The sequence below is a fragment of the Coenobita brevimanus genome, chromosome 50 (assembly GCF_032717465.1).
Source record: "Coenobita brevimanus isolate Jiangsu-jjx chromosome 50, ASM3271746v2, whole genome shotgun sequence".
Taxonomy (NCBI): Eukaryota; Metazoa; Arthropoda; class Malacostraca; order Decapoda; family Coenobitidae; genus Coenobita; species Coenobita brevimanus.
The window spans coordinates 55,792,327-55,818,342 of NC_137003.1; the positions used below are offsets into that span (position 1 = coordinate 55,792,327).

The 26,016-nt window shown below is 39.8% G+C and overlaps 1 protein-coding gene across 1 annotated transcript in view; it reads left to right on the forward strand.

Annotated features, from left to right (window-relative positions):
* Window positions 1-10,377, forward strand: part of LOC145399682 (chondroitin sulfate N-acetylgalactosaminyltransferase 1-like) — a 15,775-nt gene extending 5,398 nt beyond the window's left edge. Inside the window, exons 3-10 of the mRNA XM_080272228.1 lie at window positions 3,046-3,192; window positions 5,464-5,662; window positions 6,113-6,277; window positions 6,780-7,047; window positions 7,769-8,005; window positions 8,319-8,510; window positions 8,837-8,991; window positions 10,119-10,377. Of these exons, the coding sequence (XP_080128354.1) occupies window positions 3,046-3,192; window positions 5,464-5,662; window positions 6,113-6,277; window positions 6,780-7,047; window positions 7,769-8,005; window positions 8,319-8,510; window positions 8,837-8,991; window positions 10,119-10,377 (1,622 nt within the window). The remainder of the gene's footprint in view (window positions 1-3,045; window positions 3,193-5,463; window positions 5,663-6,112; window positions 6,278-6,779; window positions 7,048-7,768; window positions 8,006-8,318; window positions 8,511-8,836; window positions 8,992-10,118) is intronic.
* The last annotated feature ends 15,639 nt before the right edge of the window (window positions 10,378-26,016 follow it).

The window sequence follows — 26,016 nt, forward strand, 5'->3', positions numbered from 1 at the left end:
GACCCAGATTTTCGTCCATTTTGCCGTTCATTTCAGGTAGCTCAGAAGCTGATTAAGATATATTGTGACCACATCCATTCCATAGCACTTCTTCGTGACCAGCATCATGTTCTAGTGTTAATCTCGTTCTTACATCTCAGAATTCAAGAAGATGTCAATTTTAGGCCGAGTTATAAATGAACAGTGTAGCATCTTTATTTTGGTATCTCCGTGTGGTGTTAGGTATAGGCTATTTCTTTTCCTTCTGTTACAACAATGCCGCCCATCCCTGCACCTTCACTTGCTTTTGTAATCCGCCGTGTGTGTGTGTGTGTGTGTGTGTGTGTGTGTGTGTGTGTGTGTGTGTGTGTGTGTGTGTGTGTGAAATACGTCAACAAAGTCTGCTGTGTTATTTTCATGGTGAAGACTACTTCCGAGAATCATTTGGCTCACCCCCCAAAAATAGGTGTCATTTTTGTGTCATGGTCATATAGCCACTTATTGTTCATATTCACTGACTTCTTTATTTTATTTATTTTTTATTTATTTATTTATTTGTTTAAGAATATACTGGTATGTTTTTTAAATCTTTGCATCATGTTTTAGCCCCGGATTAATCTGAAACGTAAACGTAGTAGACTTCAGGCTTAGGATGACTTTTTCCTACAGTCCACCATCCGCCTTTTGCGGGATTGGAAGTAATTCAGTGCCACCACATATAAATAAATAAATGAATAAATAAAGAAACAGATAAATGCTTCTTCTTCAACTAATTATGGAGGTAGATACGCGTATAGTTCGTGTTCTAAGAGAAGTGGGTCGGGGAGAGCGTGCCATCCTCGTATTTTTGTGTTAAGAAATATTTTTGAGTTTAAAATCTGAAAATAAATCGAGCACCATATTTTTTCGTGAGTACTAATATTCGGAGGGAGGAGTGGATTGGGAGAGCTTTGTGCTGTGTAATTTCTTTTTTAGTATGCTGTGTTGTGTCTGAGTTTCTTTTATAGCGAAGGTCGGATAGGGTGTGGTGTACGTCTCTCTCTCTCTCTCTCTCTCTCTCTCTCTCTCTCTCTCTCTCTCTCTCCCTCTCTCTCTCCTAATTAATTTTAGTTGAGAGAAGAGAGAATTATTATTATATTAAGAATGGGAATGGATGCCAGGAAAGAATTTACCGAGAGAGAGAGAGAGAGAGAGAGAGAGAGAGGAAATACCGTACATAAATAAAACAGTCTAAAATAGAGAAATGAGAGAAAGTCAGACTGATGAGACAGACAGACAGGGAGAACAGACAGTGAGAAAGACAAAGAAGGAGGGGGGGGGAAGAAAGAAAGAGACAATGCACATCGGTCCTGAAGCAGAGCACAAAGGGAGGGCAGGGAGAGAGGGAGGGAGGAGAGAGGGAGCAAGGGATGAAGGGTCGATGAAGGGAGAAGGAAAAAGGAGAAAGAGCAAACACGGGTTGGAGGGATGGAGGAAAGAAGGGAGGGAGTGGATAGTGAAAGAAGGGAGGGAAGGTTGATGGAGGGAGTAGGGAGGAGCGGAAGAAGGAACAAGGAAGTAGGGTACACACACACACACACACACACACACACACACACACACACACACACACACACACACACACACACACACACACACACACACACAGAAAGACAGACAGACAGAGAGCAAATTAAATACACCCTTATCTTCCCCGGTCGCAGAGTTGAAATTTCACGCTTTTTTTATGGTGTTTTGTCCTCCGTCACGCCTGCCTCCGTTTTCCACCTTGTCACCGTCTTTCAATTTCCGTGTGTGCAGTACGAACGCTTTTTACTTATAATGTCTTTTTTGTGCAGTAGTTTTGTGTGTAGTGTTTCCTGATCTGTCTTACTCGCGCGCCAAGTGAGAGCAGGTTTTGTTTACCTGGGGGTCGTGTGTGTTTGTGTGTGTGTGTGAAAATATCTCAGTTCTTATCCGATTTTAACCGAACGTGGTGGAGAGGTAGAAGGCAGGCGATTTTCTTCAGCTTAAACCACCGCCATGACCCTTAATGTAGTGCATGGGTTAAGGAAGGCATCATGAAACTCCTTTAGTTCAACAAGTATCTCCAAAGTTGAATGAAAAGCCTGTGTAAGTAGCGGGAATAAGATAACATGCCCCATCGGAATGAAAGGGGTGAAGGGAAAAGAGGAATCAGTGAAAAGATACAGGAAAAATAAGTTACTTGGTGATGGGTAACTTAGGTTTAATTTTGACTCCCCGTTCTCTTCGTTTTTGAGCTTTGCGTGGATGTCTAGGCCTATAACACACACACACACACACACACCGTCCATCAATCCACATGTACAGTATGTTTGTATAAGCATGTATGTGTGAGAATTGTGCATGTATTTGTAAATGTAGACCACTGTATTGATGAGAGAGTCCACCAGCTATGCAAGGACATCACATAACCACATCGAGTGCTGATGACATTGCTTTGATCTTACCTCAAAGTCGTAAGAGAGAGTATGGTATTCTGACACGCAACACTGGAAGGTAAATATTTATGTACACTGTCACAGGTAGAGTGTGTGTATGTGTGTGTGTGTGAAACCCAGTAAAATATAGCCAAACGAATCAGTAATAATTAAGAGCATGAGTATCACTTCAAAAATTTATCCGCGGACCTGTTTATTTTACACGAGAAAAGTGATATGACGATAAGGTTGATAATCAGTAGCTGAGTATAGTTCTTTCATCTTCACTTGGTACATATTTGTATCCTTTTGAAGCCCATATCACATACCCCAGTGGTAGAAAAATATTGCATACATCCTTCCCATAACACTTCTTCATGACTAGCATTACTGTATATTTTAGTGTTAATTGAGTGTTATAGGTCAGCATTTAAGGTGGAAAGATGGCAGTTTTAGACCCATATAAAGTGAGCAGGGGACAGGAAACAAGGATACTCATATTCCCACCTTATAACAAAGGCTTCTTGAATTTCTTGCAATCATAACTTAGTATTTAGCTTGTGGGAGTGGTCCAGTTCCAATAGATGAAAGAAAACCAGCACTAATAATGTGCTTTGTGTTGCAGGTGAGGATGAGGAAGGTAGCGTGGAGCGGCAGGTGGCGTGGCGGGAGGAGGAACACCGGGCTCACACTCGCAGCCTCCTCCTCCAGATAGCACAGCTGAAGGAGCAGCTCGCCCGCACCAGACAACATGGTAAGGGCAGGGATAGGGGTGATCAAGCGTTTGGCATCAGCTGCATCCACACCCAGTGTTTGCTGGCATGAGTGGTTACTGGCGGGATTGCTGTATCACTGTAGCCCATAGAAGTTCTCACCTGTGGGACCACTTATAGCTCAGAGTGATGCAAAACTCCTGCCCGCACCAACAGACATTTGGCACGAACATGGCCTTACAGGCACTGGGCAGACATAGGGGTCACTTAGGGGAGCCAGTGGTTAAGTGGTAATGGTAGCTCACTTGCACCAGGCACCAAGGGAATGGGCGCTGGAGAGGGACACTTTCCTGTGGTGGTGCCAGTGTACCCAGAGGACCTACCCAGATACACAAATATATCTCACCTTACCCACCTCCCGCACCTCTTAGAGAATGATGGATTGTAATGGTAGTTTCCTGCCATTCATTGGGTTCAGAGCCCAGTGAGCCAGGGGTTGTAAGGTTGGTGAGGCCTGCTCATGGGGGAGCTGGTGGTAAATGACAAGAGATGTTAGCTGTAAGAATGGATGTGAGTTTGAGACTGGGTTAAGGCATAGTTTAGTTATGTTCCAAATACAGTACTGGATAATTCGAGGTCGATATTTATAAAAAAAAAAAAAAAAAAAAATATGAAGAAGAAGAAGAAGAAAGAGAGAAGCAAAAGAAAAAGAAAAAGTGTGTAGCAGCTAAAACTGCAGAATGTGAAGGATTACTCCAAGATTTTATGTTCTTCAAAGATGCTAGTTTTTATGAAGGTTTCTCAATTTGTGGGGAGTGTGACAAAGATGAATTAGTAGCTTACAGTACAGAGGGGGACAGAGAGAGAGTTGAAATACTGTACAGCTATTTGCTAAGTCATAATTACTGTATTATTAAAAGCATGATCCAGTCCAGACTGCCATGCACTTTTGAATACACTGTTAATCCTAAGGGATTCTGGTGTGTTATTAGATGATTATGCAGTGTCTTGTGTGGTTTCTTGCTGTAAAAAAAAAAAACGAAAAAAAAAAAAAAAAAAAAAAGGAAAAGGAAACTAGATGTCAACTATGTCATGTGTCAACCTGCCTGAACAGGAAATCACAGCAGTGTGGCCTTGTTGACAGATTTTTATGTGTGTGTGAAATCGTGCCTGAAGGTTTCTCGTGTTTGTAGAATAAATGCTCCGTACATTTTTTGAGGGAATAAACTGTATCATATGTATGTTAATCCGACCTTTTATCTTATGTTTTAGCTGTATGTTAAGTGAAAATGTTTATGCCTGTTGGGTGGAGTCAGGATTATGGGGTGTGAATTGGCCAGACTTTTGGTTAGTTTCTCCTGCTGTTAGTTTTTTCTTGTTCTCCGTATCCTGCATTGCCATATCCATGTGTGGGAAAATGGGTCTGGACGATGATTATGATGATGCTGGTGACTGGGATTAGTAGTGCTTATACCTAGATGATGGTGAGGATGATGATGATGATGATGAATAGAACTGATAGTGCATCTGCTGTGCTGGGCATATTAATATTAATAATGATGGTAGTGATGCAGATGATGACGGTTCTGATATTTGTTAACGATTGATCTGTTGGTGTTGCACAAAAGTAAAAAGTCTCAGTTCAACATAGAGTAATATCTGTGGCTGGTGCCTACCTCATATGAATATTGTGGCATTTGGATTGAAAACATGTGAAAGCTAAATTGAAAATATCGCACTTACATACTTGTGCAGATTACATATCATGCATCAGTGGCATGGGTGGGATGGAAGCCTGACTGTATACTGTATAACTTCACACTTCAATGACTCACATTCAGCTAAGTTAAATAATCTGCCATTTGCTGGAATGAGATACTAAGATACAGTACAATACTAGAGTTGTCCCATCTTGAGAGAGTTGAGGTTCCTTTGTTGTGACTCTGTATAATGGAGCTGGTTACGTTGAAAAATCAAAGAGCAGGAACTATGGAGCAGTCATGAAAAATAAAATACTTTCATCTTGACTGTTGTCGACCCTGTGAGGTACTCTGTTAAAAGTGATCTGTGGCGACAAGCTTGGTCTCTATATTCTGTCCACTTTAACCTTGCCCCTAAAATTGCTTCATCTCTCCAACTTGAATGCTGAGGTGTAACAAGAGATTAAAACACTAGAATATTTTGCTAATCATGAAGAAGTGCAAAGGAAATGCTGTAGACCTCTAGCATTGTTTCAGTCTTCTCTTGAGTTTTAATAAAGAGATAAACACAAGAATATAGTGGTAGTCTAGGAAAAGCACATACAATATATAATTTATTTTCTTCATCAGCTGAAGCAGAATCAGGTGAGACAGGAGCAGGAGGAGGCAGACACAGCAGCAACATCAACAACAACAACAATCAAAACAATAACAACAACAATAACAACAACCACAGTCAGGTAGTGCCGGTGGATGGCCCCTGTGCTTCGGTCATCCAACACCAGGTGGCACAGTCTGAAATTACACAGGGTCACCAGCTCAACAACGAGTGAGTAATAAAGTTTGTATAATTAGACCATAGAGGGTCTGAATTAGACAGTGGAGATTGTACTCGTAGATGCACTGTACTGGTGGCAGAGAGTTCAGAAGGACATTAGCGACATAAAAGAGCATTGTAGCAAAGAGAGAAGGACTGAAGGAAGTCAGTGAGAGAAGGAAAGTTGATAGATAGGGTTCCGTTCTTGATGTATGCCCAGAGTATTGCAATGTGAACCATTTTTCAGAAAGTAATGGTCATAATAATACACTACAATACAGGCAGTGTCCAAAACTTTATATTTAACTGTAAAACATGAGGCTGTGTTATTCTCACACTTCACATGGTCATTTGTGTATGTCCATACTGGGTCTTCAAGAAGGGTGTGGTATTAAGATAAATGATGATGATGATGAAGGTGGAGATGATGATGATGATGATGATGATGATGTCCCTTTTCAGATATGAAGTTGTGGCATTCTCACACTTCACATGGTCACGTGTATATCCATCTGAGTTAGGTCTGGGTAAGCGTGTGGTTGAGAAGCCTATCGGCTACAAGCGGCGAGACCTTCTGGCAGCTCTCACTGCCGCCCTCGACCACCTCAACACTCCTATCCCAGCCAGGTGTGTTGTTACTCACATGTCAGGTCTTTGTTAAGTCTCCCTCTTGTTTTTTTCTAGTTGCATCTTGGCTGGTTAATGTATATGTGTGTGACAGGCTTTGTGCTGTTTGTGTGTGTGGGTGTGGGTGTGGGATAGGTTTGGGTTGAATGTATGAATGTGCGCATGCATACATGTGTGCAGACACTAGATCAGTTTTCAGTATTGCCCAGTGTTGTTACCCTCCACCATATTGCTTCAGTTTCATGTAGCATGGAAAAATCAGTCATATATTGTATGATAAGTTTTACTGCTGATATGCAGTTCAGTAGTCAGTCACTTTATTTTTGCACATGTAGCCTGTATGCAGTAAGCAATATCAGTGATCAGTTATGTCTGACTTTGTAAGTCATACCATTGTGGAGGAGATGTAGTGTAGCCTAGCCTCAGTCTCCTACACACCAAACAGGGTAAAGTGAGATTTGCTTCTACCATTTCCCATTCTAACACTGTATTTTTCTTGCAGGTTCACAGTAGATGACTTTGTGGAGGGTATGTATCGGACGGTTGCCACCAGTGGGACGCAGTACGAACTGGTGTTTCAGGACCGCAACCACCAGTACTCCTCCGACAGCCGGTACACCGCCCCACCACCACCCAGTGCCAACCAGTCCGCCCAGCACCAGTACCAGTCAGACACTCAGGTGGCCCCACAGTACCGCACGGTCACACTGCTGAGGCCATTTGCACCATTGACAGTCGTAACGAAGGACCAGCATGCACCCAGGCAGTTGGTAAGGATGAGAGGAGTGTTTGGGTCAGGTTGAGAAGAATGGGAGAAAAGAGGCTTAAGGAACATAGGGTAGTAAGAGAAAGGACTTAGCTGATGGTCGAATGGAAGCATTGAAGAGGACTGCTTATCATGAAAATGAGAGAGAGAGAGAGGTAAAATATGAAGTAAAAAGATTTTTTTTTCTTCATTCTGTGGTTTTACAGTAATTTCTAAAATGTCTATACTGCAAGGTAGAAATCTTCATAGTTTAAAGTTCCACATAACCTCATCATAACTTTCTTCTTACATAGTTAACTTACATACAGAAAAGTTTTTAGCTACATATAGATATTTCATTTGGCATGTCTGTAAATTGATGTACCAGTATTTCTTCTGCTGTCAGAATGGATAGCAATATTCTGAGGGTTTATGATAATTAGTTATTCATACAGTTGAAACTAGTCAGAATAGGTTTTTAGCTCTGTGCAAATATTCCAGAAGGCATGTTTGCATAGCAACATTATTCTGCAGCTGCCTGGGTGGATTGCAATTTTTTGAGGGTTTACAAAGGCTCATTTAGTTTGTATTTCCAGTTAAGCATCTTGGGGATTATTTCCTCTTGTAGTTGACATGTATTCAGAATAATTTTTAGTTGTAGAGTAAGTCCTCGTAATACACTGCATTTTTTTACGTCTTTCTTTGCTATTAAATAAAATGGAACTGTCACCGTTTTACTTTTGCAGATCAATATAATTCTGCCACTGTCTGGTCGGATAGAAACGTTCCGAGGGTTTATGAAGAACTTGATTGGCATCGTTCTTCGTCATGACCGTCGGGTGTTTCTGACAGTAGTGTACTTTGGCACAGAGGGGCTCAGGGAAGTGCGAAACATCATTACTTCAGCATCACGAGAGGCAAAGTTCCGACACATCAAGTTGTTGACACTTAATGAAACTTTCTCAAGAGGCAAAGCTTTACAGGTAAGACAAGTTATGAAGAGGAGCTTTAGAGTTTAGGATAACTAAAGGATTGCTTAAGGCCTCTCTCAAGGAGTAAGGATTCAGGATATAGATGAATAGACCAGAATTATCTGTCTATGTATCTGTTGCTATATGCTTTAGTCTCATAAAGGGTGGCCACAAATTGCATCCACATTGTTAATAGTTCTGTGTTTATCGTGCTACCTGATCAGTGCAAATACTGCTGCTCATGTGTGTCATAGGAGTCTGAGTATTAGTAATTCTGTGTTTTAAGCCTGAGGGTGCCAGCAAGCCTCTGTTATTTTGCTACTAGGTTGGTGCAACCCACTGGTCCAAGGGTGATGTGCTGCTGTTCCTGTGTGATGTTGATGTAGTGTTCAGTACCAGGTTCCTGGAGCGGTGCCGCCTTCACACTTCACCCAGCCGCTCTGTCTACTATCCCATCGTTTTCTCACTCTACAATCCCTCTGTTGTCTACCCATTACAGGGAAAAGCAGTGCCACAGGTGGGGATTTGTGTGTGTGTGTGTGTGTGTGTGTGTGTGTGTGTGTGCATATCATGACTGCTTAGTACTGAGCAGAGGTAAGTTATGTGAAACTTGTTCGTATGTTGAATGATGGTTTTAGTATGAAAAATCCTAAATAAAAGAATGTTGAATGAGAAGTTACAGTATATTTATTTTCCACATGAGTCACATTCTTCTTCTTTTCTGACATTCACATGAGTTGAACAAGCATATAATCTAAAGACACAGGATTTTGGCTATTGTACGATATTTCATATTCTTATACAAGTTTTTATTTTTATTATTTTTTGTTCTGTTCTACACAGGAGTTGGACCAGCTGGTAATCTCCCGTGACACAGGGTTCTGGCGAGACTTTGGTTATGGGATGACTTGCCAGTATCGCTCAGACTTCCTCAGTGTCCAGGGCTTTGATGAGGACATCATTGGCTGGGGTGGCGAGGATGTCTTATTGTATCGCAAGTAAGTATTTACGGGTGTTGCAAGGCCGAATTATATACAGGCAATGCTTTTGTCGGTATGCCTATTCCAGTTCTCACTTACAATAAGTGTAGGATCAGTAGTAGTAGTAGCAGTAATAGTAGTACAGCAGTTGTAGGACCAATAATAGTAGTAGTAGTTGTACTGTAATAGTAGTGGTAGTACAGTGTAGGAGCAGCAGTAGTAGTAGTAGTTGTAGTAGTAGTAGTAGTAATAGTAGTTTATGTGAAGCTACAGAATGTGGTGAATGTTTTTGGCGTACCGGGTATCTGATAGAGTCAGGATTCCAGGGGCTTGAATGATGAGTGAATGGGAGCGTAGCTCATTCGATTGGGCAAGTTTGGACTGTCTGGACATAGTTACTCCTCACCTTGCCCCTGGGTGGGAAAGGAGGTCTGGATGACGATGATGATGATGAAGTAGCAGTATTAATAGTAGTAGTAGTAGCAGTTATCTTATTGCTGTTATTAAATAATTGCCGATTATTGTTCTGTTTGTACTGTCTAAGCCAGTGGTTCTCAACTCATTTCAGACCATGGACCACCTGCCCAATTAAAAATGTATCTTGGACCATTTCAGTTTTGAGTAATGATAAATAAAACATAGACAACATACATATTGGTTTGAAAAATATTTCTTAAATAGGAATAATACAATAAAATGAATGGCCAATTATTTATTTTGATAGAATTTTTCGCACTGCATTTTCAATAAATTTAAAAATATATGCACCAGTTTCCAGTTTAATACCAAATATAGTGAACGTCATGTGGACCACTCAGAAAGTCACCATGGACCACCAGTTGAGAAACACTGGTCTAAGCAGATTGGCAGTAAGGATTTCCTTACAGGATGTATAATTGCTATTGCTACAAAAGCCTTGTGCCTTGAAAATTTATTACTCTTCAAAATTTATGTCAAAGTTAGATTGAGTGCATGCAAATTGATCAGCCAGTTTGTTAACAAATGATCTGGATAGATTTGATAGGAATGAGTTTCAACATACAAACTTTCCAAGTTACCGGTACAAGCCATCTTTTGGAACCAATTAAGCAAGAAAGTAGGACTTCTTGTACATCGTGGCACTCAGCAGGGTCCCTCCTGTTCAGATATGTCAAGTCACGGCTTGCAGTAATCCGCTCCACTGACCCTGGGATATTCCACCTGTGGCACCCCAAGGAATGCTCCACTTCCCTCTCTGCTGACCAGTACCGTGCCTGCATAACCTCCCGGGCCCTGAATGAGGCATCGCATGCCCACCTCGGACTTATCGCCTTCAAGGATGACTTGGGCAAGCATCCACTAGGGGCTGAAGCATTGACTGGGGGAGGAGGTAATATTAACAATGAATTGAAAGCTGAGATGTGAAATGTGAGAAGTGAGGGAGGGGAGGGGAGGGGAGGGAGTGTAAAGGAGGAGGAGGACTGGAGAGAATGAGAAGGAGAGGGAACAGAAAGGTAGGGAAAGGAAAGAGAGAAGAGGATGGGAGAGGAAACAAAAAGGGGTGGGGGGTGAGGAGTACAGGAAGAAATAAATTGAAAACAGGATGGGAAGGGGAGTGAAAGGAAAGGGAATACTTAGTATAAGAGGTCTTCCCATAAGCTGAATAAATTTGCCTTGTGGTCTAGTGGGTCAAGGCTCTTTTAACTGGATGTGGCTTATATGGCTCTGGGTTTACATGCAAAGGTTGGTAAGGATTTATTGCTCACAGAATACCACTCAGGGGCTAGCAACTGGCCACTTTCCTTAAATTTCAGGACTACTTAAATTAGCCCTGGCCCCCTCTGCTCTTAATGGGGGTAGTAATGGATTGAATGATAGCTAGATAGGTAAAGAAATATAAAAAGAATGAAAGGAAAAAGTTCTGATCATAACAGTGATAAAGATGATTGCTGGGAAATGAAAATAAGGGAGAGGTACAAGAATACAGTACGTTTTAATGTAGTGCCGAAGTTGACTTACTGACATTTTTGTGACTGTGGATTATTTCCTGCATAATTTCTTTTGGATTTTGAACTGTGGTAATGTAGACGAAAGTAAGATAACTAGTTTGAATATATAGTAGATGCCTGATGTGTTATGCCAGGTAGATTATGAAGTTGAACAGACCAAGAGATAATTTTTGAATGCAAGTGACTATAATCTCTTGAGATTGTTTCTAAGTACAGTACAGTACTTGAATGACTGTAATGGCTGGGATAAATTTGAAGTACAAGAGACAGTAATCGGTGAGACAGTTTTTAAGTATGAAAAGGACTATAATGAGAAATTTTAAGTATGAGAGGAGGTTATCTGTGTTTAAGTGTAGTGTATTTCATTAGCACAGCCTCAGTCCTTTTAACATAAAAAAGGGTATAATTATGGAATAGGCTGTTACCATATTACAGTATTTTATTTTACGTTTAATTCTCAAACTCATTCTCCCAACCTCACTTTTCCACCTTTCCAACATCATTCTTCAGAAGGAAAAGTGCGACAGGAAATTTATGTTATTATTGTTCTGTGAGCCCTTATGTTTTGCGTGATTTGGGTTTGCGAATTTACCTTTCGCAGAAAAACCCAAAATTTCCAAGAACTTATGTCTCACGATCAAGAATTCATCTTTCGTGCCAATATATGGGGTGCCGGTGGGCAAGGCAATCATCAGCTGTTGTCCGCCATGTTGTTTTCTTAGCTCCCGCCAGCCCAGCCACGAGACTTTGGTGCAGTAGTGATGGAAGTGATTGTCAATTTTTTATTTCTTTTTTGCCTTTCATCCAGCGTGGTCTACCTGTATTGTATTATGGCTTTCTCTTCATTCATTGGAGGACCAATTAATAATGGTGACGGAGATATACCGGGAAGTTCAAAGGATAGAGACAAGAAGAGAAAAGAACGTCGTGAGTATCGAGTTGGTGTGAAGAAAAAGTACGGTAGAGGATAAGACGAAGATATTTCAGGCTGGTGATCCATTTATTTTATGTTTCTTAACATTTTTATCATATTCATATGGTTGTCAGGCATTCTAGTATGCAGTTTTGAGAATTATATATCAAAAGTGAGAAAAAGTGACTGGGAGGGGCTCTACTTAATACTTTTCGGTTCGCTAAATTCAAGTTTTTTATACATAGGGCTCAACTGTTATGGGAAATATTACGTTTATTTTTATTTTTGTGGCCATGGGTTCTTAATGTAAGATAAGGAAGAACATACATTTTGTTACTGTAATTCCTTCACTACATGAGGGTTCTTCAAAGCTGGATCAGATTGTCTAGTGATAGCCAGTACAAAGTATGGTAACAGCAAGTCCTCTGCAGTGGCATTATTTCCATTTTATTCTTTGTATCACGTGATGATTTTAATTTGTTTAGGGTAGACTTTTTAAACAGGATGACTTAGATATACCTTTCATTTAAGTTAGCCATCACCACTAGGAGTCTCCATAAAACTGACTTTAATTATCTGTCAGTACCAAAAATTAAGTCATGTCACTGGATTGAAGGAGCCAAAAAGCTTCCGATATACTGAAGGGATTACCATTAATTTGGCTTGTAAGGGTTGATGAGGAAAAAGTACTTGAATAGAGATGCCAGAACAGCATCACCGAGTAATGATGAAAAGCAGAAAATTATCGCCTTCAGTCCAGGTGATGGCTTAGTTTACTCCTGCAGCAACCAGACATTTGGTCCAACCTGAGGAAGGCCTGTTATATTCTGAGGGTTTTAATAAGTCTGTTTCTAATCCTTCCAGTTTAAAAAGTCTACCTGGAACTGAGATCATGTGGGGATGGCAAGAAAAAATGAAATGCTGTAGGTGACTTTGGGCTCAGTAGGTTAACTTCCACATTACTGTGGTTGTTGAGTCACCGGGCTTGTCACCGTTAAAAGGCTTGCCAATACTTCCCTACAGGCTGTGGCATTGGAAGGTATTATATGAAGTGTGGGAGAGAGGGTATGAGTTGGAGGTATGGCAGCCTGATGGTGGAAGACAATAATATTGAGGCGATTTAGTTTGTGGCCTGCCCTTCTGGGATTAGGCATCTGGCTAGAGATAGGTAGATTGATTGAATATGAAGCACACAGCAAAGGAGTATGAGAAGGAAGGATACTCTTGGGTGTGAAGAGAAATGAGAAGCATAGAAGGCAGAAGACTGTTGGTGGACTTTTACTCATGATAGGATTTTAGCTTGATGTCTGCATATTGTTGAGGAAAGAAGTGACAGGGTTAATGGTGATTGTATTAACACCCTTGGGCTCCTGTTTTCACTCTCATCTTAAAAAAAAGAAAAAGAAAAAAAAAAAAAATCACCTTGCATTAGGCTAGCAGGAATGAAATATGAGAGCAGACATAACTGCTAGAGAGTTAATGTGAAGTCAGTGTAGTGTTAAGTGAAGCCTTATTCCTCCCTTCAGTGGCTCATCCCAGCTTTGTGAAACACCCGTATCAAATGAATGTGCCATGTTATAATAAAAGTCTAATGCAAGGTATAGTCACAGTTATTACTATTTAGCACTGTGTAAATATAATGCTCTTCAACTTCATTTCATCATGTGTTGTGTTCAGAATGTTGGCAGCCAGAGCTAACAAATCATTCGTCATTGCTTATACTGCCAAAAATCCTTCCTTTCTCCCTGTTCCACCCCACTCCTTACTCCATTCCTCACTTTTCAGCAGCCATCAGCTGACATTATTATGGAATCATACTGCTTTAATGGTCTAGTGAGTAGAATGCCTTGGCCAGAGTCAGAGCCAAGCCATCACATAAATTTGATTATCAGAAGATGATGATGTGGAACACATACCGTACTGTATAGTAATGAGGACTGCTGGAAAGATTTTTATTCCAAATGTCTTCCTGATTTAAACACAAAATAATTCAGGTCAGTTAACTCTTTGAATCCAAGTTATGCCCTTTTTAGATATTCTTTCTGTTACCATTTTTTTTTTTTTTTTTTCATCTTTGCAATTGCCTTTCCTATTGAAAGGCTAATTAAGGTATATCTAACCCCCATTTCATTCCATTTCATTTATAAAGGCTCCAACATGCATGTATGCATTGGCCTTGGTCACCTAAGGACAGCTCACCATGCTGCTCAATCTCTGGCAGTCTCTATATTAAGTCTCATATCTCTGAGGTCACATGCTATGACCTCATCCCAAATCTTTTTAGATCTGCCCCTTGCAACCCTATCCTCAGTATTCCTACCTCCCACCCTTTTGCAGTTCAGAAAAGTCTCTCCCAAACTCAGTAAAATCTTGTGGAAATGAGGTGTGTGCTGCGTGTTCATGTGTTCAGATTTGTATGAATTCACATACTGTACCAGTGCTATGAGTCACATTTTCAAGTATCTCCTTGTGTCAGTAGTCCCTTTAGTACAGTGATATGTTATTTTTATTTTACATATGCAGTCTCCATACAGTGGTGTTGTAATGCATGAAAAACATCTCCATTAACCCTCACACTTCCAGTGTTCCTCCATTAAACTGAATATGCTCAAGCCTACACAAGTTCTCCTCCTCCTCCTCTGCTGCAGTCAAGCCTACGTCTTCATTGCACTCAAGCCCACGCACCTCCTCTACAGCGCTTGGACCTACGCAAGTCTTACTCCTTTGCTGTGTTCAAACCTACACACGTGATGCTGCATGAAATGTGCTCAAACCTATACACATCCTGCTTTTTTACATTAAAATCTATGCATAGCTTTATCCATTACTGAGCTCAGGCCCATGCACCTCCTCCTGTACTGTGCTGAAACTGAAACTTGTGAATTTGCTCCTTTACTTCACTCAGTCCTGTGCAAGTCCTGTTCTCAAACCTACACCAATTCCTTCCTTATAAATACTGTAAGACCAATGAGAGATCTTCCTGCTTTACTACACTCAATCTACACAAATCTTTACTGTGCATATGTCAGTGGAAATCCTCCTCTATTGTGCCCAAGCCTATGCAGATCTTGCTTGACTTCACTCAAACCTACTCACATCTTCCTGCTGTGCTTGGCACGAGCCAGTGCAAGCCCTTTATTGCACTCAAACCTGTGCACCTCCTCCTGTACTGGGCTGAAATTGAAACTTGTGCATGTGCTCCTTTACTTCACCCAAACCTGTGCAAGCCCTATTCTCAAGCCATCACCAAATCCTCCTGTATAAATAAGACCAGTGAGAGATCCTCCAGCTTTACCACACTCAACCTACACAAATCGTACTTTACTGTGTTTATGCCAGCGGAAATCCTACTTTACTGTGCTCAGGCCTATGCAGATTCTGCTTTACTTCACTCAGACCTATACACATCTTCCTGCTTTACTCAGCTCAAGCCTATGCAAGCCCTTTATTGCACCCAAACGTACGCACATCCTCCTCTTCTGCTGCCCAACTTTCACCATCGCTAAGAAGAACAGAATGGAAGTGTGTCATCATAAGGAAGGAATTAATTACGTGATGTGCATATGATTAACACCTTCCATCTGATGGGTATTTATTGTATGATTATTACCACCAGATAGCCTTGTTTAGCTTAGTAGAGAGTTTTAAAATGAGGGGTTTAGGTACAAGGAAAGAAATGAGTATCTTCCCAGAGTTTGACCAATACATGGTGGAAAAGTTGAACTGTCTGAAACATGCACTAGTAGAGACTGGGTTTTCATTGTGTTTTATTAGTTGTCAATTTTCTTCAGATGGAACTGGGAAGATAGTTCTCTGATAGTACAACTTTCATGTACCCCTTCAGTACATTGGTTCTTACCTAAGCAGAATAAAAATAATAAAATTGTGTGACAGTAGTAAGAATCAAATGAAAAACTTCTCCTCTGATTGAGGGGTTAAAACTGTTAAAATAATTGTACTTTTTGTAATCATTATATGGTGTGTCTGGAAGGGAAAGGTAGATGTTGTTTTTATTTGTATTTATTAATTTTTTTAAAGCAAAAGGTGTGATTATACTCACACTTTAGTTCCTAATTTTTGGCATTAAGAACTCATGTTCATGCACTTTTTTTTTTTTTTTTTTTTTAATAGCCTAACTTGGCCTGAAATCGCCATTTCGCCATCATGAATGCTCACTTGTAACAATAGACTAATATTAATATTTGATGCTAGTCATGAAAAAATGGTATGGAAAGGATGTAGAGCCTTAGTACAGTACGGTATTGTTGTCTTCTGGCATTAAGCTCTATGAAAAATGCAGCAAAAGTATGGAAGTCTGAGCCAAGTTAAAGTGAAGGTATAATAGTAATTACAGAATCAACATATGAATAAGATAATACTAAATAGTCTTGTACAGAAATATATACTGGTAGAAGTTTTCTTTTCTGGTACAGTACAATTAATACTGTACAGTATTTGCTTTTTTTCCCCATTTGTAGGAACTGTATAGATACTTTAAAGTTAGCATGAAGAAAATAGAAACCAATTTTATATCAACATTGAGGATTATGGGACCCCACAGATTGGTATTACAGCATTCCTCTAAAGTATGTTATGTCCTGCCATGTCTGTGGATGAAACTACAGAATGATGTACAGTATAAACGAACTTTCACCATCTAAAGTTCACCTGCATTTCCTTGTTGGTTGTGGCAGTGTAATAGTAATGTATTTTCTCATTTAGTCAGGTTTTTTCTTGCTTATTGGACCCTTACCTCACCCCATCCTCAGATGGGAACAGAGGTGTGGGTGATGATGATGATGTTGAAGAGTATGAGAAGGAAGGATATTCTTTGGCTAGGAATGGGATATATAGAAAGCAGGATACAAGATACAGATAGATAAACAGGACACTGTACTGGCAGGGAATAGCTGGAAAACTAATGATCATGATAGCACCAGGTCTCTGAGGTGTGTAATAGTTGATATTTATATATATAGATACACTGCCCGTCATATCCTCAGTTTCCTGCTTTGGGGGTTGTATTCATTAAAAAACAAAACCTTAAGATTTTTCACACCTAACAGGTCTCTGGCCGTTAAACGTGATAATGAATAATTTTGTTGTGTCATATTTGGCACACTGTTATTCACTCTGGTGTGCTTGTGATGTGTTTGGTAGGTGTGAGTTAACCTTTGTAATCTAGTGATGTACTATACTGGTGTTTTCTTGTTATCATAGAGCAGTTTTATTTGTGCTAAGAAAGACTTCTTTGGGTTTGATGCAACCTTCAGTAATCCCTTCCGTACTGCATTAGAGTTCTTTTCTAAGTAACTGTAATTGAAATGATGTGGAGATAGCAGGAATAAGCCCGAAAAAGATGTCACACTTTTGAAGGGGTTAAGATCAAATATAAATAAGTACGTACAGTAAAAGTTCATAAATGCAGCCCCTTCCCAGCATGACAGTATCGAGTGTATAGTCGTGAGGTTAAGTCTTACTATACATGGTAACTCACTGAAGATCAAAACTCCTTGGCAGTGTGGCTTTACTTTTCCTGTCATGCTGCTCTTGTTGCTGACTGGAAACTGTGTAGATAACTGGTGTTTACTGCCAGCTGACTCAGCATGACAGTAAGTTACTCTTATCAAAATAATGTTTTAACAGTTGCCTGGGGAACCACTGCTTGCTTGGGATCAATAAAATGGGTGTGATTCTAGGATGGATTTATGACAAAACATATATCCATAATCAGCTCTTTCTCAAAGCTTGGGTTTCTTTTTGTAGGACAAACAAAGAAAGGTGAGTGCTGTTTCCTGTTCTTCCTGCTTAAATAAATCTTAGTTACCCAAGCTATTTTTAATTTTGACAGGAAAGAGCAGGAAAAGAGAGTGCAGAAAATTCCCATATCCTGCTAATCAAAAGAAGAGTTATGATGGAGTTGATTGTACATGTGTTTGTGGATCCTGGCCCAGTGCGTGCCTGGGATACACAAATGGGTGTGATTGAATCTTCTTGTCTTCCATATAGGCTATGAATCAGAACCCTTGTCTCCCTGATTAAAATTAAGGGCGTTTTTCATATTTTTTATATAGCGGACCTGACGGCCTTAGACGCTCGGCTAGGATGTAGACGCACACATTCTAGCGGACACCTTCACTTGTACAGTCAGGGACATTAATTAGTTTGCCAAATATTCCACCACTTCTGCTTCTCACTGCCCTTTTATGCCTAATTCTCTTAACCTGAGGGCTTGCTGTGTTTCTTTGACCATAGATAATACTCTTTGTTCTGATGCATTTGGGAGGGAAGTAATGGACATGCCTAAGTTTGAAGTAGATCCATTGGAATAGCAGAACTTAAATTTCACCTCATCAACATTTCATTACCCTCTGTTGCCTAATTTCCGTAACCTGAGAGAGGCTTGCTGTGTTTCATCTCAGCTCATGGATGATGCACTTAGATATGATGCATCAGACAAAAAAGTAATAGGCAGAAAGGCTTGGTATGTTTCCCTATACATAAATAATGCTCTTTGGTAAGATGCATGAGGGAGGGAAGTAATGAACATGCTATAACAGTGAAGTAGATGCAGTGGAATCCCTGACACACTGTTTATGAAAGATATGTCTCCTTGGATAAAACTGGAGAAATATTATCGGCGTTGACTAAACTGTATGTAGGTTATATTCTTCAGCCATACACTTGGCCTCTCAGCTCTCACATCAACACATACCAGACGACATTTTATTCCTGATTCAGCTGTGTAGTGTAAAGATTGATAGTATGTAATGGCTTTTGTAATTCACTCTATACTGTAATGGAGTAAGGTACCTGTACACTACTGACAGTGTTTGTATACATAATGTCTCCCAAATATACCATTTAGTCCATTCCAGATTAGAGATATATTCAGCCATGACTTGTATCTTTCCACACCTGACCATACTCCCACATTCTAACTGTCATATGTAACCATAACTCCGATTTAGAATGGACTATAAGCACAAGCAATGGGGTTAGAATGAGGGACTGTAATTCTAATTTGAAATAGACTCTAATTACAAGGTGATGTAGTTAGAGTGATGGAGTATGGGCAGGTGTGGAAATGCTTGAGTTGTGGCTAAGCGTAGTTCTAAAGTGAAATGGACAGTACTTGAAAAAAGCATTGCATGTGCGATCTGCAGTCACTTCACACATCAACAACAAATGATCAAAATATGTGGCTTTGCTGGCACAGAGTGTCTGGTGTCTTCATTCTTGCTGATGTTAAATGTGTAATGTGCCTGGTGGTCTAGTGGTTAGAATGCCCCAGTTGGAGTGATGGCTTTGCATAGGTTTGATCCCCAAGAGGTAACTGGAGGTTTTATAGTCGTATAATTCACCAAGGGAAAGTAGGCTGGTTCTCTACCCTTAAATATTCTGGACTATGGTAGTCTAGCCTCACAAAGGAGGTGATGTGGGATGGGAGTTATCATGCTACATTATTCCTTTTCTACATTTCAAGAGACCTCACAGCAGAGTGTTCTCGGCACTGATTTGGGATGATCACTTTCAATGCCACAATTAATCCCTTCAATACGAGGGTACTGTACTCTTGTGGACTGAATAAAATTGTCCAGCAGCAGCAATGATAAAGATGTTTTCACACTAGAGATTAATTATTGTGACCATGTCAAACACGTACACTACAAGAGTCTCCCATAAGCTGAATATAATCTTTGTCAGAACAACATGCCACTCCAATTTGTGATTATGGTTCCTTGCAGGTACAGCTGTCGCTTTTTGTCTAAACTTAAATGAGTGGTAGTTTGTGCTCCAAGAGCTTTTGATCATTTTGCACAGTTGGACGGGAGAATATACAGTTACTGTCTACGGTATTTTAATTGTATTCTTACACATATTTCTTACTGCAGTACAGCTGTACTGTATTTATTGATAAATACTCTGCATCCATTTAAAGTGTTTTAGGGAAAGGAAAGCTATTATTTTTTATGTTTTATATAATATAATGGCTCACTGTTTGCAGTTGGGTAATTATGGAGTTTGGGGGACCTTAACTAACTGCTACAAATTTTAAAGGTATGCAGTACAGGTACTACAGTAAGTACAGTATAAGATAAAGTAGATCTCGTGGTAATGAAGGGGTGATGTTTCAAAGTGTTGGTGTTATTGTCCATCCCACTCAGTGCCCAACACACCCGTGCCTCAGCGACAAAGCCTGCACGTGGCGCAAGACACTATCGCCTGTAGATCTGTTCCTTGGTTTGTCCGTCTCTCGTTCTCTGCAGTGCCTGAGTCAAAGAACAGCACCACCCAGAACTAAGTGTAAAGTTGGGGACATAAGTTTTCTCAATATCAACCTTTCTTCCCACTTTCCTAAGCTGAGAGAGGCTTAGTATGTGTCTGTACCCATAAGTGATGCTCTTTGATACGATGCATCGGTGAGGAATGTGATGGACTTGACCCACATGCGAAGTAGGTGCACGGGAATAGTGAGCAAACATTATTCCCTGACTGTACAGTTGCAGGTAGTCATTTTTTTTTTTTTTTTTTTACATAACTGGGTCTTTAAATTAATGAAATGGGATTCATCTCCTTGGATAGTTCTTGATTACAGTATCCCCAATCCACTTTCATTTGTCTGTTCATGTTAACTTGGCCAAGCTTTTTGTAATTTTCCAGCTTATTTCTCTTAGCTCAAAGGCAGAATAAGACTATACTATGGCACTACATCCTTCCCATAATACTTTTTTGTGACTAGAATCATATTCTAATGTTAATCTTTAGTTACAGCTCAGCATTCAAGATGGAGAGATGACAGTTATGAATCAAATGAAAGTATCTATCTATCTATATACCTAGGCTGCTACCTCCCTTTCCTTGGGGGAAGCAGCCTAGGTATATAGATAGATAGATACTTTCATTTGATTCATAACTGTCATCTCTCCATCTTGAATGCTGAGCTGTAACTAAAGATTAACATTAGAATATGATTCTAGTCACAAAAAAGTATTATGGGAAGGATGTAGAGCCATAGTATAGTCTTATTCTGCCTTTGAGCTAAGAGAAATAAGCTGGAAAATTACAAAAAGCTTGGCCAAGTTAACATGAACAGACTTTAAGTTATGGTTCTCACTTAGGGTTGGGTGGTGCTATCTCCAGTGTGGCAATATCTGGACAGTGCTCGGTTTCTACATTTATAATCTTTACTATTTACCTGTCATTCATTATTACCTAGCTATCTGTAGGAAGTAATGTTGATCTATTTCTCTCCTAGTGTTTACATTTGTGTAGTCTGATATTTAACTCTTGTCTCTGTGCAGTAAGTTATTGTTATAAGTCAGCTTTTTTTTTACTTCCTGTTTTGCAAATCAGCCCACTTATATTTCAGATAAATTGCCCTCTCAACCAGCACTGCAATGTGTAGTAAATAATTTACCAGTCTCCTCCAGTTAACAGATATTTTAGAGCATATACTTGGTTTATAATGGTTGATTTCCTGTAAAAGTCCTCATTGTTGTTGTTCTGGTCCCAGGCTCATCTATATGTGAACCCAGTGGACAGCAGGCTGAAGTTGCCCTTCCCCAGCACACCATTTTTCTCCTTTGGGAGACAGGGAGAGAGTTGAGTAATGTGTGTATCAGGTTTTATTAGTGCCACCACAGAAAGGCATATGTTCCAAAATCTCACAACTCTTTCTATAAATTTGGTACTGAAGATTGAAGGAAACTGGCAGTTTTATTTTATAGGATGCAGTGGAGCATGGATTGGGAAATTTTTCATTAAGTGACTTTGTACTTATCACAAAAAAGGACTTAAGAAAAAAGATGACTAACTTCAATGACTTGCATCACTGTACTTGAGTCTGTCTATTTTGCCTGTGATGGTGAAGTGAAGACATAAGGACGCCATGTTGGTGCGCCCATCCTCCTCCTGTCACATCTTCATTTCGGACAATATGCGGCACTGGCTGAGCTATTGCTTATGGTGTGGGATTTTCTCTTGGTTTGTGAAAAGATGTTATGGTAAACCTGATGTGGAATTTATTGAATATGTTGTACTGTACCTTTATGTAGAGATATATATAAAAAGAGATATTGATTGTGGTTGACTGGCAAATTGTTGTCTATTTCTGTTGACAGTTATAAATATACAGTAAATATATATATGAATATATATATGTATATTAGATGTATGTATGTATACAATGAAGTTAACTCTGTAATATAATTAAGTTTTAAGTTATTGAGAGTTTTGTAAATTGCTACAGTATGTTTCAGATTGACAATAATAAATGTTCGAGCTGTGAACATGCTATTAACTTTACCTTTTGGTGCTGGAGAGGGATGCCTGCACACAGTAACACTGATGTAACCAGCCAGCTACACTGCCTGGTTATGTAAATGCCCCTTAGCTTCCTTCCTGTCACCCAAAACGGTGTTGGACTACAAGAGCATACCTTCAGCCTGCAGTTCACAGGGTTCATATTCAGATGAATATTGGGCCACAACATTCACAACAACCTTTTGTTACGTGTTGTACAGTAATCACCCATTATTTCCTTTCTTTAGTCTTGACAACATACAGTATTTCATCATGCTTTATTCTGCCTGAACAGTTTTATTTCACTCTACATTACCCAGATCTTTTCTCTTGGTCAGCAGGAAGTGGGTGGGACTTACAGTATCAAGTAGTGGCAGAGAAACAGGACAGACGTCCATCCCCACTCTAGCAATAATGAGTAGCAGACACATAGACACCAAGTGAACAGTGCTGAGAAACACAACAAACTTCCATCACTCCTGTAGCAATAAGGGATAGCACACACACAGGAACAATGAGAATGATTTAGGTGGGTTTGCTTTCAGTTTTGGTAGTGTTGGTTGAAGTGTAGTGGTTGTTTTGAAATGGAAACAGTCGTGTGTAAATGATAAACTTCCAGTTCTACCATAGCAGTATTAGCACATATAGGAACACTGGGGACATAATTTAGGTGGGTTTTGGTAGTGTTGGATGGAGTGTAGTAGTTGTACTGAAGTGGCAAAAGCTGTACAAGTAGATGTACTATATTGAAATAGGTAGAAATCATTACCACCTATCCATCTATGGTCAGAATCCCTAATCCCAGGGGGGTGGCCATGAACAAATCACCTTCATGTTACCTTGCCCCCCTACCATCAGGCTACCCTTCCTTCAACTCACACTACCTTTATTTGCTTACTTTTCTACCCCATCCATCCACCTCATCCTCATTTCCCTTTCCCCATCTCACCCTCCACCTCATTTATAGTCAGTGTCTCATTCTCTATTCTGTCCACATGGCTAAACCATCTCACAGTGCTTCTAACACTTATGCAGCATATCACACAACAGCACAACCCTTTTTAATTTCTCACTGTCACCTCTGAGATTTGGTGAGGTAGTCTTTCCACCTCCTTCAGCCTGTGGATGACTCTATACTGAGTGACAACCAAATGGTTTCCTGTGCACCAGGAAACCATTTACTATGCTGGGTGGTAACCATAAAACCAAACTTTGGTGCCTGGTGGTTTAGTGGGTAATTATTGCGCTCCAATCGGATTGCGCCGGTGAAGGTTTATATCCGAGGGGTGGTTGGGGTTGATTGCTCATGTAATGCCACTCAGGGATGTGTGAGGCTGGTCACTCTCATCTTAAATGTCGGGACCAACTGCCTAGCCCCGGGCTCCTACGCTTCTCATGGGGCAATGTAGGAGTGGATGATGGATGGATCCCAACATATTCACTCATATATCTGACCCCCACTTCCCACCTAAAGACGGGGAGAGGTAGGATACAGAAACAAGAAACGGGAAAGTATACAAATAGGTTAAGGAATCCTCACCATGCTTAGTGAAATGGGTCATATAATCATCTACATGTCACTGAAGCCCACAAAATCCTGGGTCCATCTTATAGGCTTAACCATTTACTTATTTATGTATTTATTATTATTTTTTTTTTCAACTCTTCCATGCTTCTGTCACTTAGTGCTTTATGCTTTAGCCTATACAGTACATTCCAAGATATTTTTACACACTCTTCATATATAATTTTCTCCACATACTCAAGCCATCTCATTGCTCCTAAGCATCATATCTAACATATATACTGGAAGGATATGAAAGTCTTGCAGGTCAGTATAAAAACATATATTTCTTCAGATGGGTAGTGGGAACTGGGGAACTTCCAGTCATTATTTACATCCAAATGTTTAATCTTAACACTGACTATGAAAGCCCAAAAAAATGTTTACCTCAATGCATTTTCCAGCAACATCTCACCCCTAATATAAACAAGTCTTGACTGATGTGGATAATTTTCCCCTTACACTGGTTATGCACTACATGCAACCTTACCATTACAACAAATTTGATACATTTATTTTGAGAAAACAAAATTTCTGTGTACAGTATAAAAGGTTCTCAGTCAAGACAGAACAATATTACATCAATAAGCCCATATGGCTTAGTATTAGGGCTCTGTCACATGGGGGTAGAACTCAAGACATACAGTATTCTGATGCAAATTGTCCTATCATGAAGGTCAAGGTAAAAGTTGGAAGGAGGACTCCCTGTTCCATTCGGGAAATATTCTGATCATTTGATATTCAATGCACCAGATAAAAGAACATATTCTGGAGATGTTCTGAGGCTTTCCAGTATGTCTTACTGATATCCATGTGCCATTACCGGTAATTATCTCTTCCATGTTTTATGTTCCATTTTAGCGCTGACATTGTTTGCATGTCACTTACAAGAGAATAATGTATTAACATAAGCAGAAATACACTGATGAGAAAAAGGCGCTGGGGAGCTTCCATTGACAATAGGAATACGGGCCAAGATGTAGGTGGAAGTGAGTGGAAAAACATGCCATTTCACTAAGCCACATTCTAGACATTCTGGATTTCAGTACCATACATAATGTAGGTTGTAATGAGAAACAGTTTGCCAGGAATGTGGCTTTATGAAATGGTATGTCCTTACAACTTTTTTCCTGACCTACAGGATCAGATGATTTTAATAATATGTATGATTTCACCTTCAGTGTGATCAAGCCCTTAGCCATGTGTTCCTCTTAATTTTTTTTGTGTAGGAATTCTGTAGACTAGACAACTAGGATTTGCGAAGTTATGTCGTCTTACACATCTAGTGAACTACCTGTACGAGCAGCTATGTAAAACCACCAATGCCGTTACAAAATCCTGGTGCTTACAAACCTAACAGGTCACTGGCGGGACAACTGGCACTTCAATTAAAGGGTAATCATACACTCAGACAGAGAAACTTACAATGTAGTGTTAGTGATTCATTATTCCAAGCCCTATCTCTCCTATACAGAGACACCAGCTGTCCCATCCAAAATATAGTAACACAAACACTTAAAACACAACTTCTGTCCTTTAGATAGCATAATTAATAGTAAGATAAGTTTATGAATGAATTCAATAAATGAAATATATCACATGATGCTGGCAATCTTGAAATCTTGTCCAAACTAAAATTGGAACCTAATGAAGTCTGATAAAAAACACTTAACCTGCTTCTTAATTGCACAACTTTAAATTCTAGATTATACCAATACATATAAATGTCATTTGATAATGTAGCCTACAACACACTACTGTGCACAGGCAACCATTACCTGCATATTAAAAAGAACGAACAACAGTACAACTAAGAGCAACACATTTTTTAGTAGCATCATCACTTTTGTAGCACAAGTGTTGGCAGTACTGTATACCAGCATATAGTGTAGGGTTATTATAATGTACACAATCATTGTCCTCACTACTGCTGAAGCAACATTTCAGATGCTCATGATTGTTCATTAAATTTGTTTTCACCCTCATGAACTCTGTGTAGATACTGCAAGACTGATATTCATTTTTTATGGTCACTGTATTACTTCAGTCTTCTCTTAGTACACTCCCTCATCAACAATGGTTCACCTGAAGTGTCTGTTAACCTCTGCAAGGTTGATACCCATGAAATAAGTCATTTACACTACTAGGATAAAAAAATGCAAAGCTCATTGACCTAAAAAATAAATAAAAATTGGGATGGTTTTGCAGTAAATGGTTGCTCATACACTACCAGCTGAAAGATCCTTATGAAGCACACATACCACTAACTGCAG